This window comes from Camelus dromedarius, chromosome 35 (assembly GCF_036321535.1).
Source record: "Camelus dromedarius isolate mCamDro1 chromosome 35, mCamDro1.pat, whole genome shotgun sequence".
In the NCBI taxonomy this organism is placed as follows: domain Eukaryota; kingdom Metazoa; phylum Chordata; class Mammalia; order Artiodactyla; family Camelidae; genus Camelus; species Camelus dromedarius.
Genome location: NC_087470.1, coordinates 15,963,203 through 15,983,507, shown reverse-complemented (window position 1 = coordinate 15,983,507; position 20,305 = coordinate 15,963,203). Strand labels below are relative to the sequence as shown.

Genomic DNA, 20,305 nt, shown 5'->3' with positions numbered 1-20,305 from the left:
GTTAAGGGACTTTAACCCGGAAAGTTTAAGACAGTCACGCTGAACTGTGTTAAAAGCCCATGGTGTGGCTGGGATGAGCCACTTAAAAGTGGCCAAAAAGTGCAGTAACAATTAGACCTGCAGGCTTTTTAAAAAGTGACTTTGAACCAAGAAAGGTCAACTGGAAGGTACAAAGTCCCCCAAAATTAAAGCAAAGGAATGAAACGGACACATTAAAATGACTGTGGAAGAAAACAGTGGCCTGAGATTAGTCAAAATGTAGTAGTGATGGAACGGGCTAGTTTTGAAAAATCATGAAAAATCTTTTGAGCTAACTAAATACATTATATTTTAAAACCATTCTTAAATCCGCTATCCAGGAAATACGTTGGGAGTCATATGCAGGTCTGGCAGCAGTGAACAAAGACTATTGGATTTTCAATTCATAAAGCATTTGGACGTACAGTGTTTCAATTAAAACGAGGACACCATTTTTTGGTAAAATCTGATACATTTAATTTTGGCATAATAGTAATTTATGACATTTTAATATTTCAGAAATACACTTTTGTGTTTAACAAATCACGGAAGAGCTCAAAATAGTGGCCTACAAGCACGCTTTCGCTCCGAACACCAGGCTGCCGTTGCACTGCAGGCAGTGCGTGCCGTCCCGGGGGTTGTAAGATCCAGGGCTGCAGATCACTGCGGAGGAAAGAGGAGTCAGTAAGGAGCGGGGTCCCAGGGCCACGCAGATCAGCTCTGCACGGAGGACACGCTTTCAGAGAAGATTTTTTTTTTTCAATTGTGGTAAAATACACATAAAGTTCACCATCTTCAGTGGTGTTAAATACAGTCAAATCGCTGTACGACGGATCTCCAGAACTTTCTCACCCGGGAAAAACTGCAAATCTGTCCCCGCTAAACTTCCCGCAGGTCCCCATCTCCTGACTCCCGGCAGCCGCCAGTCCACAGCTTGTTTCTACAAGTTTGACTCCTCTGAACACCTCGTGTAAGTCAAAAGTTGTGACTTTTCAGCTTAAACCAAGACCATGACCTCAAACAGGTTTCCTAATCATGTGATGTGATGCTGGAAGGCTGACGGGGCCGTCCTGTAAGGCGCAGAAGAAATTAAAGGTCAGGAACCAAGTGTGACGGTCAGCCGGTCCAATCTCACCATGTTCAGAGGTGCCGAGACCGCTCGCCACGTGGGGAGGCCTGCGGGTTACTTCTGACGGTCCTGATTCCAGTTCCTACTTCTGCCCCGGGCTGAAATGGGTGGCTTGGGAAAACTTCCTTAGCCTAACTTCCCTCAGGGCGACATGTCAACAAAAGGATAACGTGCATCGTGAGAAAGAAGCCAAGGTCACACACATCCCCGTCCCCGAGTAACTGCGGGATGCTGGGCCAGGAGGTCAGTTCTCTTAGTTCCAGTCTTCCCCGCGGCGTGGGGCCAGGGAGCCCATGCGATGCCACCGGTCCTCCACCCCGGTTACCCTGTTCCTCCTTGTCCTGCTGCAAACGCTGCAGGCCGCCCAGGACGCACGCGGATGCTAACGGCACCCCTGAGCCCGGGGACTACAGGCCGTCTTCCTCTAGCGCCACGATTTAATAAACAGTACATGCCACCGACCGGATCTGGGTCATAGCATATTGTGTAATTTCACATCATTCCCTCTAAAATATTTTTTTTCAAGTTGGGAAATATTTTAACTGTCACTCAGAGGAAGTATTTTCCATTCTAGGTTCTAAGGAGTTCCTGAAGTTTTAATAAGCATTTTATTTGGGAAATAATGTTCCAGATGCAAAAAAAAATTACTGGGTAAACAAAACTAGACAGACTTGTTTGCTGCTGTAATGGCGACGTGTGCGAAGTGAGACCGTGTGCGGTTAAAACTCTCCTGGTACGATGTTTCTCGCAGGCGTGTGACGACGGCACACTTTCTCTCAAAACACGTACCAGTATTTCTAAATTTCTATAATTAAAGTTAAAAACTTAACCAAAAAAAAAAACCAAATAAAAGTAACAACAGTCAAGCAACAAAAGGGGAACCAGTTTGCAGCTAGAAAATCAGCGATGTCTGCTAAACAGAAAACATAAACAGTTCAGATGAAGCCATGATGAAAGGACAGAAAACTAATTTAAAAATAGGCATGAAGGAACAGAAAATCTGGAGGAACCTGTAGCGAGCAAAGGGATTGAGTCAATAATTCAAAACACCCCAATAAGGAAACTCTCAGGGCGGGCTGGCTGTGCTGGTGCTACTACCAGAAAGTCAAAGGAGAGTTGAACCAATGCTGCTAAAACGCTTACAAACACAGAAGAGAAGGAACACTTCTTACTGAACCTATGAGGTCGGCACTGCCTCAAGTGGATACTCAAGCAGGTGTTCTTCCGTAAATGTTCCCAGAAGCAGCGTTTACAGCAGCCAAGATGTATAAAGAACCCAAACGTCCACCAGTGGATGCGGGTAAACAAGTTAGGTATGAACCAACAACGCAGTACTGTTCAACCATAAAAGGAACGGCATATGGACACATGCTCCGACGGGGCTGAATCGCAAAAACATTACGCTGGGTGAAAATGAGCCACACCCGAAGCGACACGTATGGTGTCTTTTCATTTATGTGAAATGGCCAGAATAGGGACAGAAAGCAGCCTGGCAGTGGAGAGGGGCAGAGGGTAGCGAGAGCAGGGAGCAACCACTGAACAGGCACCGAGCTTCTACTGGAGACGATTCAGGTACCTGGGAACTCGGCAGCGCGGTGTTTGCACAGCACTGGGTACTCAACGCCACTGAGCTGCTCGCATTACAATGTTCGCGTGGAGCTGCATTTGACCCATGGGCCAATATAAACTGGTGCAGCGTGTGTAACTGATAACCAGAAAGGGAAGAGAGAATAACGCAGAAAGCAATAAATGACACAGATGACCCAAATTCGGTGCTAAAAGGCAGACTACAAAGCCACGGTGAACTCTTAAACGCATATTACTAAGGGAAGGAAGTGGATCTGAAAACGCTACACACCGTGTAATTCCAAATCTGTGACACTCACACTACATACAAATATTAACTATGACCTTAACGTAAGAGCAAAAAATTCCTAAAAGAAAACATAGGGCTAACTGTTCATGACTTTGGGTATGGCAGTAAATGTTTAGATACGGCAACAAAAAAATAAATAGGACTTCATTAAAATTTAAAAAAATGTGTGCATTAAAAGACATTGTCAAGAACTCTGTCAAATGGCTGAGAAGCAACGTTAACAGGGTGTATCTCCAACTGACACGAGATCTAAGAAACCGGGAGTGATTACATTAATGTCTAACAACGTAGACTTCCACGCAAGGACTATGACTAGGAACAAACAGGTGTGTCACATAATAATGGAGAGTCCAGTCATCAAGAAAAACAGCAATCCTAAATGCTTAATTAATCACTTAATTACTGAGTTTCAAAAGCCTTGGAAGGAAGTAAAAGGCGGAGCAGTCTGACCCACAGCCACAGCCGGGAGCGTCGGCGCCTCACTCCCACAGACCGACGCAACACGTGGGAGCCGGAGCCACGGGTCTTCTGCCGGAGGCGACCGCCACCGCCGCAGGCACGAGACCGAGCTTGCTACTCAAGTGCGCACGGAGCGTTCGCTCATCAGGACGAGCCTCTTCCTGAGCCTCAGAGCCTTTCTCAGAACAACTCAAAGTTAATACATGGTGTGTTTTCTAAACAGACAAAGTTAGTTGGAAATCAGCAGAATAAAGACATATTGGAAATGACCGGTTATATGGGAATTAAAAAGAATGCCACTAAGTGGGCCCTGGGCCAAAAAAAAAAAATCACAAAAACCAAAAACTAGAAAGTATTTTGTGCTGATTGAAAACTTAAAAATAAATCAAATTAGTGGGATGAAGGTAAACCAATGTTAGGGAGAAACATACAGCTTTACAAGCTCATGTAAGAAAAGAGAAAGATGTAAAACCAACGCAGCGTGATGCTCCCTTAAGAACCTAAAGACAGAAGAGCACATTAAGTTCCAATGAGAAAGAAAGCAAAAAAAAAAAAAAAAAAAAAAAAGAAAGAAAAGAAAATGTTAAAGAGAAGATATTAATGAAAGAGAAATCAATCAATGGAAAAAATTAATGAAGTGAAAGCTGACTCCTTGAAGCCACTAATAAACTTGATAAACCTCCAGCTAAAGCTTGTAAAACCAAAAAGAATTAGTCAAGATAAATGAGCAGTATCAATAATTAATGAAGAGACATTACTACACATTCTACAAAATTAGTGGTAAAATAAGACAACATGGGGATAAACGTGTGGAATAAATCTGACCGTTTAAAGAAAACGGACAAACACCTTGCACATACAAATTCTAAAAACGGGCTCAGAAAACCTGAAAAGCACTTTGTCCCTTCACCACTGTAATTACAATTCCTCCCACAGGGAGCTGCAGTCCTGCTGGAGGGGCAAACCCTCCTCTCATGCCCACTCAGCCCACTGATGGCGGCTGAAAACTAGAACTAAGACTGTCCTGACTGCCTGGGGGTGGGGGGGTCGCTAAAAAGCAAAAGACATTGGGTGACTCTAGAAAGGAAGTTAACAGAAGCGACTCACACAGAGACAAGCGTCACATTTTTTTTTTTAAGTTTTCTCTCTAAACTGAGATTTGCAATCATACAGGTTACAGCCTAACTACCATGTTCACTGTTTGGAAGATTAAGTATGTTCCGGATGACAAGTTTTCATCGATTCTGCCTCTAGAGGGGATGCAATCTATTCACATCACAGTAGGCTTCTTTGAAGAGACTGACATGCTAATTCTAAATTACATATATAGTACTTAAAAAGCCACAGAATAAGCAAAGTAATTTTTAACATAACAGGATAGTCATTATTATAAACCTACAGTAATGAAGCTTTGGTGAAACAATAAACATAAAGGTGAACAGAGCAGAATTAACCCCACATGAATATAGTCAGTTACATTTTTGACAGAGGTACCAAGGAAAATTTAATGGGAAAGGAAAAGTCTTCAACAAATGGTGCTGGATCTCCAGGACAGGCTATCTGCATTTGTGAAAAATGATTATGGACTCTTATCTCATATCAAATAGAAAAATCAACTCAACACCCAGCGTAGACTTACATGCCCAACCCCAAAATACCAAACAAAAAGCCCAGCTGAAAATCTTTGTGACCTTAGGGTAGGAAAAGGTTTATTAGAACACAAAAACACATGAATCACAGAGAAAAAAAATTAATAAACTGGATTTCTTCAACTTTTTGCTTTGAAAACAAAAATTCAAGCCACAGCCCAGGAGAATGTATTCATGGCACATATATCAGGAAAAAACTTTTGTCCATACTATACTGAGAACTCTTACAACTCAGTAAGACGAACAACCCACTTAAAAACGGGGAAGATATTTGAACAGACACTGTGCAAAAGAATATCAACATCCAATAAGAACTTGAAAATACCTTTTAAAAGGAAAATTAAAACCAGAATGAGATACCACTACACATACACACATTTGAGTGGCTACAATTAAAAACAGTGACCATATTATGTTTTAGAAAGTATTTACAATAGCTGGAACTCCACAGTTTTGCTGGTGGAATATAAAATTGTACAGCCACTTCAGAAGTAATTTGGCATTTTTTTTATAAAGTTAAACATACACTTACCGTATGACCCAGCAATCACAATCATAGGTATTTTTCCAGAAGAACTGAAAACATATGTCCACACAAAGACGTGTACAGGAATGTTCATAAGCAGCTTTATTTGTAATGGCCTAAAACTGGAAACAACCCAAATGCCCATCATCAGGTGAATGGATAAACAGACTGTGGTATGTCCATTCAATGGACTACTTACTACTCAGCAACAGAAAGGAGCAGACTATCAATACATGCAGTAATACTGACGCCGCCCAAAATCATTGTGCTGAGGGAAAGAATTCAGACAGAGGTTACGTACTGCACGATCCCATTTACACAAAATGATAAAAATGCATGCAAATGTATAACGACACAAACACACCAGTATTTGCTTGAGAATGAGTCCTGAGGTAGGACTGATTCCAAAAAGGCACGAGCAAAATTCAGAGCCATGGCCAAGGTCCTTCTCTTGACTGCAGTGATAGATTCATGGCCACATACGCGTCCAAGCCATTAAACTGTGTGATTTCAGCATGTGTAGTTAGTTAATTGTATGTTAATGCTGAGCCCAAATTAACGTTTAGCTGAGACATCATTTATTGATTATTGTGTTGACTGACTCAATAAAAGCTAAATGTATAAAATCCTGAATTGGGATGAAAATACCAATTTCTGATAATGGATCTATTATCCATTTGTATGTGCAGAAAGGGGAGAAATGGATTGCTCAGGCCTTCACTGGAGGCTTCAGCTGTGTCCTACTTAAATCACTTTAAATCTTAGGACACGAAGCAAGTGACAGAACACGGAACTTGTTTGCAATGAGTGATGTATGTGTGTTTACAACATCATATTCTATATTTCTAGATGTTTGAAATATAACATTATAAAGAAAGATTTTGCTTCCAAAGAATCATAATGTATCACACACACACACACACACACACCTTCCCCTAAAAACCAAAACCAAACAAACCTCAAGGTATAGACAGCTTCAATGAGAATGAAACATTTGAGGAAAAAACTATTAAAAATTTTACACAAACCATTTAGAAAAAAAGCAAGAAGAGGGAACAATTGCAATTCATTTTATGAACAGCAATGCCCTAATAAAAAAAAGTTTACAAGTATTTACAAGAAAACTACAGATCCAAGTTCCACATGAATACAGACACAAAAATCCTTAATTAAGTATTAGCATTTACACCCCAACAATACATAGAAATTAGGAACAATGATTGCATGTAGTTTACGAGGTCAGTTCAAACAAAGTTGGCTTAACTCCTATGTATCAATCAGTGCATCATAAAATGTGATAAAAGACACTAAACATATAATCAACTCAATGGTCTATAAAAATATGACAAAACTCAACCTCATTTATGACGGAAAATCAGAATAAATAAGGAATGGAAGGGAATTTCCTTTGTCAACTGGATTAACGGCATCTCTGAAAACCCTCCCACTAGAACCACGTCTAACTGGAACAGGAGGCGGCGGCCAGCTCTCACCACTTGTGCTGAGCACTTTGCTGAGCGTTCTAGCCAGACGAATGGAAATCACAGATTAAGCAGTAAAATTGTCTTTACTCCTAACTGGGATGATTAGGTATGAAGAAAATCAAAAAAAATAAAGAATAATTCTTAGAACTAAAACTGAGTTTTAGCAAGGCCACGCAATACAAGGTCAGTATTTCTGGAAGAAAACAGGAAAAAGTCGTCAGGAATCTGAGGTAAGCAGAAATCTCTTGAATGGACACAGTATCTTTGAAGCAAAAATTGAAAAACTCAGTTTTGTCAGAGTTAAAACTTCTGTATTTGAAAGATATCATTAATAAAGTAAAAAGAATACATATGGACTTGTTGCTAGAATATGTAAATAAACCTTCTAAGTCACTATCTAGAAGAAATATAACCCAATAAAAGGGTAGAAGAAAAGGTTTCAACAGTTCACAGAAGAATACAAGTGAGCGCTCAATGAGAACGTGGGAAGATGTTTGACATCGTTAGTTACAAAGTAAATACAAAGTGCACCACAGACAAAACAGTACCACACCCTCATCGGGACGGTGAAAATCTAAAAGATGGCCAGTACCAAGACCGCAGGAAAAACGAAACAGCTAGAAAGCTCACACACTGCCCGGTGGAGGTATAAAACCAAACAGGTGCTCTGTAGAAGTCTGGGAATTTCTCAGTAGTTTTAAAATACGTTTTACCATTTTTAACCTACAACTTAATTCTTACGTGTTTACCCCAGAGAAATGAAGATGCAGTTCCACAACAACGCTTACAGAGAAGCTTTTTTCACAATAGCCAAAAGCTAGGAACAACCCAAATGCTGATCAAAAACGGAATGGATAAGTAGTGCTGAGGTTAACAGGCAGTTGTAAGTGGTTACAGGGTGGCGTAAGGGAACAATCTGGGGCAATGGAAATTCCTGTATCTTCACTGTGGTATTGGTTAAATGGATGAATACACCTGCCCCAACTCACTGAACTGTGCAGTTAAAACGTGCACGTTCAAAGGTAAAATGAGTGCATTTATTACATCTTAATAAAGTTGCTCAAAACGTATTTCCCCACAATAACTGCGTGGTCTCATTGAATTGGGTTTAAAGATCCCAAGTAAGAGGCAGATGCCATCTGATTGGATTTAACGAGCCAGATCAAATTATCTGCTGCCTAAACAAGTGTGAAGACATAAATTTAAAGTAAGGGGCTAGTAAGAGTTACAGCGTTTGTAGCAGTCAGTGTCATGTGTCCGTCTGGCTAAGGGATACAGGCATGGCTGTGAAGGCTTTGTAGATGAGATAAAAGTTTACAATCAGCTGACTTTCAGGAGGTAGGCTGGTGGGAATGACTTAATCAGCCAAAAGCCTACGAACGGAGCCGAGGCTCCCCTGAGAAAGAGGAAATTCTGCCGGTGGACTTCCGCTTCAGACTGTGCCCAAGAGTCCTGCGCCTGCCCTTCCTGAGGGTTTGCTCTGTAAATGTGACAACGACGTAGCTAGCTGTCACAAGCACATAAGCCAACTTCTTGCAGTAAATCCCTCAATATGCATATATCCTACCGATTCTCTGGTGTAACTCTGACTGATAAACCGTGGTAACACCACGATTAGAAGAAGAAGAAGAATCTGAAGTTGGCAGTATTAATGTCAGACAAAGTCAAGGCAGAGGAAAGGCTGTTACAAGGAATGAAAAAATATTTCATAATGATCACGGTGTGACTATAACCAGAAGGATACAGCATGAAACATGTTTCAGTAAATTAAAAAGTGTTCTAACCACACAAAGCATGTTCTCTGATAGCTGAATTGTATTAGGTTTCAATAAAAGAAGGATCTCTGGAAATCCCCGTAACGTTTGGAAACTGAACATCACAATTCTAAAAAACAACTACCTGAAGAAGAAATCAAGAGAGAAACGAGCATTTTGAAGTGAATGGAAATGAAAGCACAACAGGGCAGGTCCTGTGAGGTGCCCCTGAAGCTGTGGAGAAATCAATAGCTGGAATGCCGCAAGTTATTAAAATGTTGCCCTCCCCCGAATAACCTGAACAGCCACATGTACTAAAGAAACTGAATTTTTAGCAAAAAAAAAGACCAAACAAACAGAAAACCAAAAAAAATAAACTTCTCAACAAAGAAAACAAAGGTTTTACTCCGCTGCTTTCAGCTGGTCTCACCCTGCTGCTTCCAGGAAAATGCAGGAGGCAAGGCGGAAACTGATGAGGGCACTGTTAACGGATTCTTTCAAGCAGATTTACAGATGCAACACACTGACAACCAAAATGCAGCAGCCATTTTTACAGAGCGTGGCAAGCGGATTCAAGAATCGGAGCGGAGGGGCAGCGGACCTCCTGGTACATACGGACGGAGACTGGGACTCACTGAAAGTTACAGCGACCTGCTGCAGGGACCGAGTAGGAATCAGGGGAGCAAGAGAGGATTCAGAAACACGCCCACCCATGTGGACAGCTGAGCGCAGCACCGGGTAAGGATGAGCTCTGCAATAAACGTCTCTGAGAAACATGAAGTAGAAAAGACTCAGCTGGGTCTCAGTGCCGACCGCCTCCTCACACTCAGCCAGCGCTCTTAGGCATTTCTGAATTCTAACACCTCCTGGATGAACCAACGTAAGTGTTACAATAAAGGCATTTTTGAGTTTCTAAAGACAAGGAAGATTTGGTTTATAAAGGGCATGTGGTGAGTTAGGCAATGAAGCCGGGGTTTTAGTACTGAAGGTTTAAAGTAATGAGATGATTACATTTGGAACTGAGACGTGTAACTGGAAGCCATGTGGGGTAGGGGCTAAAACGGGGAAAAAGTAGAGGGATCCCACTCAGGGAAGGACCGGGACCAGCCCAGGCACAAGGAAAAAGGATCCAAATTAAAATCGTTACAGCGGGAATGAAGACAAGGGGATAAATCCGGGAGGAGGGCAGTGAGGGAGAAAGAAGGGAAGGAGGACTTCCGCTGCCCAGTTAGCAAGCCCTGACTGGCAAAACCGCGATTCCTGTGGGTGAGGCTTCCACCCTGAGCAGACAGCGGCCGGGGGGGAGACACAGTCCTCACTCCACGTGGCTGTAAAAGTTTGCCTTAATTTTCTGAAAAGTCACGTGCAGAATCCATTAAAGGAAATTCCAAAATGTCTACGGTTACCCATACACTGAGAGAGAGCTTAATTTAAGATGCTGTGAACATTTTGAACTGTTAAAGCAACATACCAAAAAAATGTGAAAAATCAAAGTGTTCATTTTTTTGAGATCAGTACTCACATTTCTGTAAATCCACACAAGGAAACGACTCAAAAAATTAAAGCTAGTTAAGTACAACTGTAAATAACATTTAACGCAACAGTAAAAACAGGAAACACTCTAAAGGCCAACATAGACGAAATGTTTGAACGTAACTCCTGTAATTAGCCGTTTTCAGTAAATAGAAGCCATGTGCAGACAACAGAAGGGCATGGAAGCGTGTTGACAACTTAACGGTTAACAGAGCAAAAGGCATACTGATTTCATCGTTCCTGCGAGCCATTTATTGATGGCTCTGTTAGAGTGGTAAATTCATGAAGGCAAAGATCAGGTGATAGCCACACACAAAGGAAATGTCTGAATGTCGGAGAAATAAACACTTGTGAACGTTTATTTTTCTTGAGTATGCCTTCAGTGTTACAGTGTTCAAGCTTTAAAGGAAGATTTAAATTTTTTACCTTTTTACTATGAAATGTTACACACAGGAAAAAAAAAAAAGAGACATGAATGTACCGTGTGATGAATGTCAGCACAGAACACCTGTCTGGGGACGATTCAGGCCACACGTGGAACGCTGCCACCGCCTCAGAATCCCTCTGTGTTCCTCTCTGTTCGTACTTCCACCCCGCCCTCCAGAAGTCAACACTATTCTTCTGTGTTACGGTAATGATTTCCTTGGACTGCGTGGCAGTTTTAGCTGTTAGTCTTCGTGAACAAATCTCTGTAACACAGACCATACTTACGCCTAAGCGGCATGCATTGACTCTACTGCATTTGGCTTCTTTTCCACACGTTGATAAAATGCACCCAGACGCTTGTGCCCCCCAACCCATGGATCGCGGTCACGCCCCTGCAGTGTTCCAGCAGATGAACGTCTTACTGTTACTCACACATTCTACCACGAATGGACATTTGGGTTGTCTCTAGTTTGGGACTATTAGCAAATACGCTGCAAGGAAAGTTCCCTGAGAGTCAGACGCTAGATCACAGAGCACGCGCACCGTCACGTTTACAGTAACGCCAAACGGCCCCCCAAGGAGCATCACTTACACACTCGGGCAGCGTGACCACATCTGGGACAGCACGACACACCCTTCTCCGTACCTAGCATGCGAGGGCTGGGTAGCTTCTCCAGCCTGACAGCTGTGTAGCCGGATCTCATTGTGTTTTTAATGTACATTTCCCTAGTTACAAAAAGGTTGGACCCATTTTCACGTGTCCATTGACCATCTGGAATTACGTGTTTGTGAACTACTTGTTCAAATCCTCTCCCATTTTTCAAAACTGTTTTGTCCTTTCCAGAAACGTTTTCTAGGGGCCCTGGATATGTTCTGGGTGCCAGAAGTCTGAGGCTCAGTCACGCCCTAGCTTGGGTGGTGCTTGCTAAGACTGTCTTCAAAGTCCTGCCGCGGGTCTCCAGTCACCCACAAAGCCCTCTTCAGGGACACAAGTCCATCTTTCAGGCCCCCCCGACCTCTGACCTAGGCTGCTGTATATAATCTCCCCTTGGGTCCCCTCCCTGTGGTTTAGCGGTTTCAGGTTCTCTAATTAATTTATGGATGCACCTCCTGTGTCTCCAGACTTTGCCAGCTGAGAGCACATATTTGGGGGGAGCAAAACAGTTATTTTTAGAGGCAGAAAACATTATAGAGATTTTTACATACGTTCACTTATATAGTTTCCATGGTGTCTGTTGTCAGGAATAAAAAAGTTGCTTAATGAACTTGATCACGCAGGACAGCACGTAGTAACATTAATGTGAAAACCACACAGTAAAATTAGGGTACCTGAGAACAGTGTTCTCTGAACTTTCATAAAGGCAAAAAATATTGAAAGGTAAAATTATTTGTACCTCTGCTCAGAGGTTCAAAACCTATTATTTCACTTAAAAGAGCTATGTTTAACTATTGCAAAATGCTTAGAATAAATAAGATGCAAGTATGTAAAAATTCTAGTTCGCCTTAAGACGTCACTGAGTGACGGTATAAACGCACTTAACAGGCAGCCGCAGCACTCAGTTTCGTTTTCACTGCTTGAGTGATAAACATCACCACAGGTTATCAAAACAGTGGCAAGGCTGGCACTTCTAAGTGCTTCATTAAATCGGTACTGTATTTCCTAAGATAAACATCTCAGTACATTTTATCCAATTTCATACCCTTAAGCAAAAAACAAAATCATGAAAAAGTTAAAGCAAAACACAACCAAATTAAACAAAGCGAAGCAAAAATAGCATTCAGCGCTCTGTCATTCAGAAAGGTCTGTAATCTGACGTAAGACGGGAGGAAGAGGAAAGGACAGAGAAGACTGAATGACCACGGTGCCAACTCAGTGATACTGTATCAGGAAGGCTTCCGAGACTGACGGCCAACTGGCTCACTCGGCAGCTCGAAGCGGAAATTCAAAGACTCTGAGGCCCCGGGCTCGCGGTAAACAGCCTCCCCGGGCCTCTTCCCCCAAAAGCCCGCAGATGGGGGGAGCCTGACAGCCGCTCACACCCTGGAGGGCTAGGGTCAAAGGTCGGAAGCAGCTCCCGGGAAGAAACAACTCACAGACTTATTTTCTGCAAAGGTAAACAGGTACCGAATGTACACTATACAAATGCAAATTCACCCCAAAAAATGATTCTAAAAGAAACATATTTTAGCTCTTAAGGCAAGTGACTCTAAGTGACTTGGAACCATCATCTGCATTTCCTGCTCCGAAGCCCTCTTTCCTGCCACGTGAGAACAAGGCCAAAATCAGGTTAGATTTTTTTTTTCCTGTTCTGTCTTCAGATTGACACGGCCTTTTCAGATACATGACTTCAAATAAATTAGAGAAATATCTTAGTGATAATAAAAATAAGCGACAGACATTGTTAGGTAGCATGAAAATAAGTGAATTTTCACAAACGTAAGCCGTGAGAATCAGAGCTCGTCACGTACCACAGCACTCAGGACACTTTGGGTGTTTCAGGACGTTTATCCCGAACCCGGGGAAGCAGCGGTTAATCCACACCATCTGGAGAGTGCCTTCGATGTGGTAAATCTCAGGCAGGGATTCTGCGCGTCTGCCCACCACTTCCACTTGCTGATTGAAAAATCTCTCTATGAGATTTTTAGCCTAAAATAGAAATAGAACTTTTTTCATATTATATTATCATAAATATATCATTATATTATATTATCATAAAGAGATGTATTTTAGGACAAATAAAGTTGCTTGTGTATTCAGAAGCAGGAGAAACAAACTCTCAGTCTTTATTTTTTCTTGAGTTCACAGAATATAAATCATACACGTAAAACTGAAAAGATGTCACCCAGAGGCCTCAAATATTTGCAAATGTACTTCCTGAGACAACACAAAGGAAAATTTCAATACACAACCAAACTTTCCTGGTCCCCCTGCGTTTGAAGAATACATGGATGGACACTGGAGCAATACGAAGACAGCTCTTTGAAGTCAAATTTACTTTTAAGCAATGCTCTCTAGCAATGAACTGTTCTTAGAGAAATGTACTTTAAGAATCTTCGTAAGAAGTACCCTGAGGCGGCCAGCCGCTCCACTCTTCCCACAAAGAAAAATTAGGTTTAGAGACAAGAGGGAACAGAGCACATGTTAAAACTCGTAGCTCTGTTTCAGAAGTCAAATGTACAAAGTAATCGAGGCTTCACTCCAATCTCTGATAATTAATTACCTCTTGCCTGGTAATAATTACCGTGGTGCGAGTCCTAAGGCCCACAAGAGGCTTGTAACATCTCAGTGACTGGCGCGCTTCCCCGTCGGAGCAGGAGCTGCGGGCAGGAGCTCACGCCCTCCGGCAGCCAGCCGCCCCCCAGCCCCCCTGCGCTGCCCTGCCCTCTGGTCCCGCCAGGAGCACGGGCTCCTGGCACCACGCTCATCTACGACCACTAACGGTGTACCCCGATCTACTCACTTCTTCAGTATCTTGCAAACTGCGTCCCTCCCACGAAAATGTCTATAAATAACTGTGAAAAACATTTTTCAATATACTGTATTCAAGTCTTATTCTATTCCTGAATTGCTGCATTTTTTACAGATTAAATAGTTTTCCTGGGCGTCTAATAAATTCTGTCAAGTTTGCCGCTATTTACAATTTTGGTAAAGGAAGTGCTTTTATGAAGTAATCAGCTACAAATGTGGTATTTAATTAAGTATATTTAAATGCGGGACTGCCAATGGAAGTTTTAGGAGACACAAACATAATCACTTGGCTTCCTGACATCTTATTCAGAAAAAAACAAAAACAAAAAACAAAAAGCAATGAAACTGGGCCTGAGAAAACCTGATAGGAACAAAAATCATGTTGTAAACCAGATGCCTGTTTTCCTTGTGAAAAGGAGAATGAGGCTAAATCTCTTATTTGACAAAAATGGAAAGAAGGTAAAGAATTACCTGAATCATTAACAGATTTTTTTTTATATTAAGTACGTTGATGGTCGACAAAGGGTTAAATTGTACCAAACAAAGGGTGAAATGGAGGAACTCTCTCAGTTGGGCAAGGATTAAAGATGAGAAAGTAAAACTTCCTGGACCAGTCTGGACGACGCAAGAACCAACCGTAATTACAGAGACACAGATAAATTAATCAGCTGATTTAACTGAACAGACATCAGAGATTGCCTGGCCCAGGCTACTTCTCCCTTCACTCCCCTAAAGAAAACTTTACAGAAGGATCAAGTGTACATACAAGGGGTAAGTTCTGTAATTACCACGTATTGATTGCTGGACGATAGTAAGAAACCATTACCACCTCAACAAGAAGCAGTTTGTAAAATAAACTTCTGGGGGGGCGGGGGTTATAGCTCAAGTGGTAGAGGGCCTGCCAAGCATGCGTGAGGTCCTGGGTTCAATCCGCAGGACCTCCACTAAAGAAAAAAAAAATTAAATGAATAAACGGGATTACCTCCCCCACCCTCTCCAAAATAAAATAAACTTCTGCATGGAGAGGCTGAACAGCTTGCTTTAAATGCCATAATCTGTTCCCCTGTTCATCAAATTAGGGACCGAGAAAAGTGCCGAGAGAGGCTTTCGTATTTGTTCGACTGAGTCCAGCCAGCCCAGAAAGCAACTACTTAAAACTACGGCGTCCCAGGACGGGTAAGAAACGTCACACCGCGCACACGCCCCGAGTCCGCCTGGCGCCCCGCCACGCCCGCGGGGAGAGCGAGCACGTGCCAGGTGCTGCAGACAGGGCGCTTTCAGGACCGAGTCCGATGGAGACCTCTGGTTAACACCTGTATGGGGTATCTCTCTGGACAAGAGCTACAGTTATCAGATGGGGCTGGAACAACAACAACAACAAATGGAAACAGAGGTAAGGTGTCTTAGAGGAAAGGGAAAAGAACTGCGAATCCGCACGGGATTGCTCAGCGAGAAGAAGATCGGGAGGGTGTCCGGACCCTGCAGGACATGTCCCAGTGAAGAACTCCTGAAAACGATTAAGTGAAAACACAGAGGCGTCCCTGTCACGCAGGAACACAGCACGGACAACGCACACGCATGCGTACAGTGAGCGGGCGGAGACTCTGTGGCAAAGCCTGGCTGCGAAGCAGAGCCGACGGGCAGAGGGTGGAGGGGAAGGGTCACGTCACCCCGTGAGTGCTGTGAAAGCTGGGATCCATGCTAAGAAGTGCACTGAGTCCCAGAACTTGGCAACACAAAAGTGTAGCCTCACTCTGTAGAGACGGCTTCAATCCTGAAGCCAAAGACAAGAGTCCCCTCTCCACCCCGGACGTCCCTGAGGACGCGGCTGTACCCCAAGGCCTGAAACCTGCTCTAGAAAACAGGGTTCTCTCCGAGAAAAAGTAAAGGCAAATTACAATTCAGGTTTTGAAATTATTAGAGATCTAAACTGTGACATTAAGGTGTTTAAAGCAGCATATTTCAAATCGGAGAAAGCAGAAAGGGAGTGGGAGGACAGAAGCGACACTTAAAAATGCAGAAGGCGCCACATCTGCAACCACACAGTGGGCCAGACACTCTGAGGGATCCTCCTGCTACAAAGCACCCAACTGGACAGAACAGAACAAAGGTCTTGTGTAGCTGCGTTTCAACAGCAAGAGAGGGAGAAAAGCAGCAGAAGGGAAAAAAGGACAAGGGCAGAGAGAGAGAGAGAGCACAAAGGGCATTAAAAATGAAGAGGAAATTACAAACCGAGCACTAGCCAAGTGCCCATGTCATTTCACGTCAGTCTGAGTACTCCAGTGCTGTAATTTACCAGCCGAAAGAGACAAGGAAGAAAAGCCTTGAACCTGTTGAAAAACAGGCAAAGCAAAGCACTGAGCAAGACACTAAGTACAACAGCGGAGCGAGGGCGATGAAGTTCAGTCACAAAAGGGAAATAACAAGAAACCTGCCTGCCGGCCCTGGGGTAGGGAGGGGCGGGGGTGGTGGAGAGCAGACTCCTCCGTGAACTCCTGCACAAGGGCTGCCTCGCAGAGCAGGTGTGGGCATCGTTACTGGGTTTGCTGTGTGGCACAAGACGCCCTCGTCAGAAACTACCGTAACGTCTGGCTTTGCTGGAGAACGGCCGTGGACCGCCAGGCAAGAGCCAACACCGAGACGCTGCGGACAAGCACAGACAACCTAAGCCAATGGGGCGCATCTGCCGACAAAGCGCTGCTGGTGAGAGAGGCCGCATCGGCCAGAATTAAGAGGAAGGGGATGGAGTGAGAAGCGACAGGAGCGACAGCAAGCTGCCAAGTCAGACCGTCAGCGGCACCTCAGTTACCCACACTGGAAAACAACGATACGAAGCACATCCAGACCTAAGAGCGCTTAAGGAAGCGCAGGAGAAGAAATTTACACACCACAATCAAAGAGACGGAGTATCTGAAAAGTAAGCCACTTAACCACAACCAACGGAGGGAGTGGAAAACGGAGTGAAATTTAAAACGCACCGGACAGACTGAACGTCAGATGAGACCCAGCTGGGCCAGAAATGCTGAACACTATGAATGACTCGAGAAATTACTCAGAATAAAGAACACATAAAAGAAGGGGGGAGAAGAAGCAGGAGACACGGAGAAATCGAGATAATCTAAAAACGTACGAAATGGAAGTTCCAGAGAAGCAAATGGAGCCAAAGGCAATTTTCAGGAGTGTTCTGGCAGAAAATCTCCAGAACTGATGAAAGCAATGAATCCTCAGGCTGCAGTGGAACGGTACGTACTGGAAGAGGAAGAATGACCTGACCAGGAAGGCTGGGGTGCAAGGAGGAGCGGAGAGCAGAAGGAAAGAAAAAACGGGCAAAACTCTGAGGAAACCTAGATGGACACTGACACTCTGAAACAATCCTAAGAGTAAGTAAAAAAATTTTTAAAAAGAACTACAACACTAGAAAACCAAACCTTGAAAGATTAAAGCAGGTCCTAAGAGTAAAATGTCTTTAAGGTCCTTGTTCGTTTCTGGGAGGCGCCATGAACTATGGAACTTTTGGTTCTGTTATCAAGAATGGATGTTACAATTTGAAGCAAATCCACAAAAAGAGTAAAAAATATATATATAAAACAAGAAAATACATATAAAACAACAAAAAGTCAATTTAAAAACCTTTAATCAATCCCAAAAAATAGGGAAGGAACAAAACCTGAACAGAAAACCTGGGTAAATGATATGATGCATTACGCTAATTGCAGTAAGTCTAAGAAAGACATATACTGCATAATCTCACCTACAAACAGAATCATAAAAGTATCAAACTCACAGGTACAGACAACAGACTGGTAGTTGCCAGAAGCACGGGTTAAAGGGTGGATGAAGTTAATCAAAATGTAGTCAAAAGGTACAAACTTCCCGTTGTGAGGTAAGTCAGTCCGGGGAACGTGATGCACCGCACGGCGACTCTCGTTAATACTGCTCTCTATATCTGAAAGTTGCTCAGACAGCAAATCTTAAAATTGTCATCACAAGGGAAAAGATGGCTAACTACACGTGGTAACAGATATTAAGTGACTGTGGTAACTGTATCAGAATATATACATATATCAGATCACTACGTTGTACACCTGAAACTAATACAGTGTTACTGCTTACATCTTAGTATAAATAAATAAATACATAAATGAAACTCTAAAAATACTTTAACAACTGAGTAAGAGTGGCATAGGAAACAGAGGAGGAACAAAAATAACAAAAGACGACGGAAAATGAGGAAAAATGAGGAAAATAGTAGGTATTTACAGCCAATCATATCAAGAGTTACATTAAATGTTACTGAAGTAAGTATTTCAACTAAAGAGTTTTTTACTGGGGGAAACGGGGGTCAATCGCATGCTTTCTACAAAAGACATGCATTTAAAATATAAAGACAGACACACTGAAACTAAATGGATAGAAACACACAGCTCTTGCGAATAGTAACCATCAGAAGACAGGTAACAATATTAATTTTAGACGCAATTTGAGAATAAGAGATAAAGGGGGCGTTTATGAGGATAAAAGCATAAAAGGATAAGGGAGGCACAAGGCTTTTAAGTGTACATGTGCGCAATACACAGAGCTTCACAATGAATGAGATGAAAACTGACAGAAGTGAAGGAAGAAATAAATAATTCCACAATCATAAATACAGATTTTAACACCATCTTTTTTTTAGCAAATGATAGAACTACACTTTTCAACAAAAATCAGCAAAGACACGGAACAGGGCTGACAAACTATACACTGCCCACCAGCGAGCCACCCGTTTCTGTAAATGAAGCTGCACTGAAGCACAGCGACAGGATGATGGCAGATTTCTTGGTTGTGAAAAAACTAGTGGGTTTGTGAAGTCTGAAATATTTACTGTTTGGCCCTTTACAAGGAAAATTTTATCAACCCCTTAAAAAAAACCTAACAACTGGATTACTCACCTTTATCTGATGACAAAACATTACGCCCAGCATCTACATAACACTCATCCTTTCAGATGTACATAGTACATTTCACAAAACTCGGCCATGTGATGAATAAACTTAGAAAGACTTAACATACACAGTGTTTTGACCACAACGGAATTAAACTAGAAATCAGGAACAATACAATATAAAAAATGCAAAATACTTAGAACTTAAGCAACCTTTTACTAAATAATTTATGGGTCAAAAAAAAAAAAAGGGAAGCTAGAAAACATTTTGAAACAGAGAACACATACAACTCAACAATGCAGAAATGAGAGATCACCAGTACAGATGCTACGTATGTTAAAAGCGAAATGAGGGGATGCTGGGCAAAGAGCACAAAGGTCCAGGGATGTGGGATGAGTAATTTCTGGAGATCTAACGTACAGCCTGGTGACGCCAGTCACCCAGACTGCACTGTACACTTGAGATCAGCCAAGAGATGATCCCAAGTGTGCTCACCACTCCCACCAAAAAGCAAGCACCTGATGTGACAGACACTTTAATTAGCTGAACTGTGCTATTATCTGTATATATCAAACCATTCTGCTGTACACCTTAAATATATACAATTTTTATCAAGTATATTTCAGTAAAGCAATCAAAAATATAATTTCTAAAAATGATGCTAGAAACAATTTTATGCCCATACAGTTTGACAGTCTGGATGCAATGTATGATTACCTTGTCAAGTATAATTTACCAAAACTGAACAAAATGAAAACAAAAATCCAGATAGTCCTACATCTAATTAACAAATGTCATTGCTAACGAAAATGTGCCTCAAAAGGACACTGCAAGCCGAGGTGCTGTCACCAGTGAATTTCACCAAACATTTAAAGAAAAAGAGTAATCCAATCATTAAAACCTCTTTCCGAAAATGCTGAGCAAAGAGAATGTTTATTAACTCACTGTGTAAGGCCAGTGTTCCCCAATATCAAAACCTGACCAAGTCATTACAGAAATAATAATGTAACTATTCACACAGACACAAAATACTTAACAAAATTTTAATATAATGAAC

The 20,305-nt window shown here is 42.2% G+C and overlaps 1 protein-coding gene across 10 annotated transcripts in view; it reads right to left on the bottom strand.

The window, feature by feature from the left end:
* Positions 1–470: 470 nt before the first annotated feature.
* The window catches only part of ZPBP (zona pellucida binding protein), a 47,664-nt gene continuing 27,829 nt past the window's right edge, over positions 471–20,305 (bottom strand). For 5 of the 10 annotated variants that reach the window (XM_064482363.1, XM_064482362.1, XM_064482364.1 and 2 more), the window contains 2 exons: positions 13,324–13,501; positions 5,786–11,117 (listed from right to left, as the gene is read on the bottom strand). In XM_064482363.1, the coding sequence (XP_064338433.1) occupies positions 10,660–11,117; positions 13,324–13,501 (636 nt within the window). In that variant the 3' untranslated portion in view covers positions 5,786–10,659. The other 5 variants (XR_010379126.1, XM_064482368.1, XM_064482366.1 and 2 more) reach the window with 5 other exon arrangements.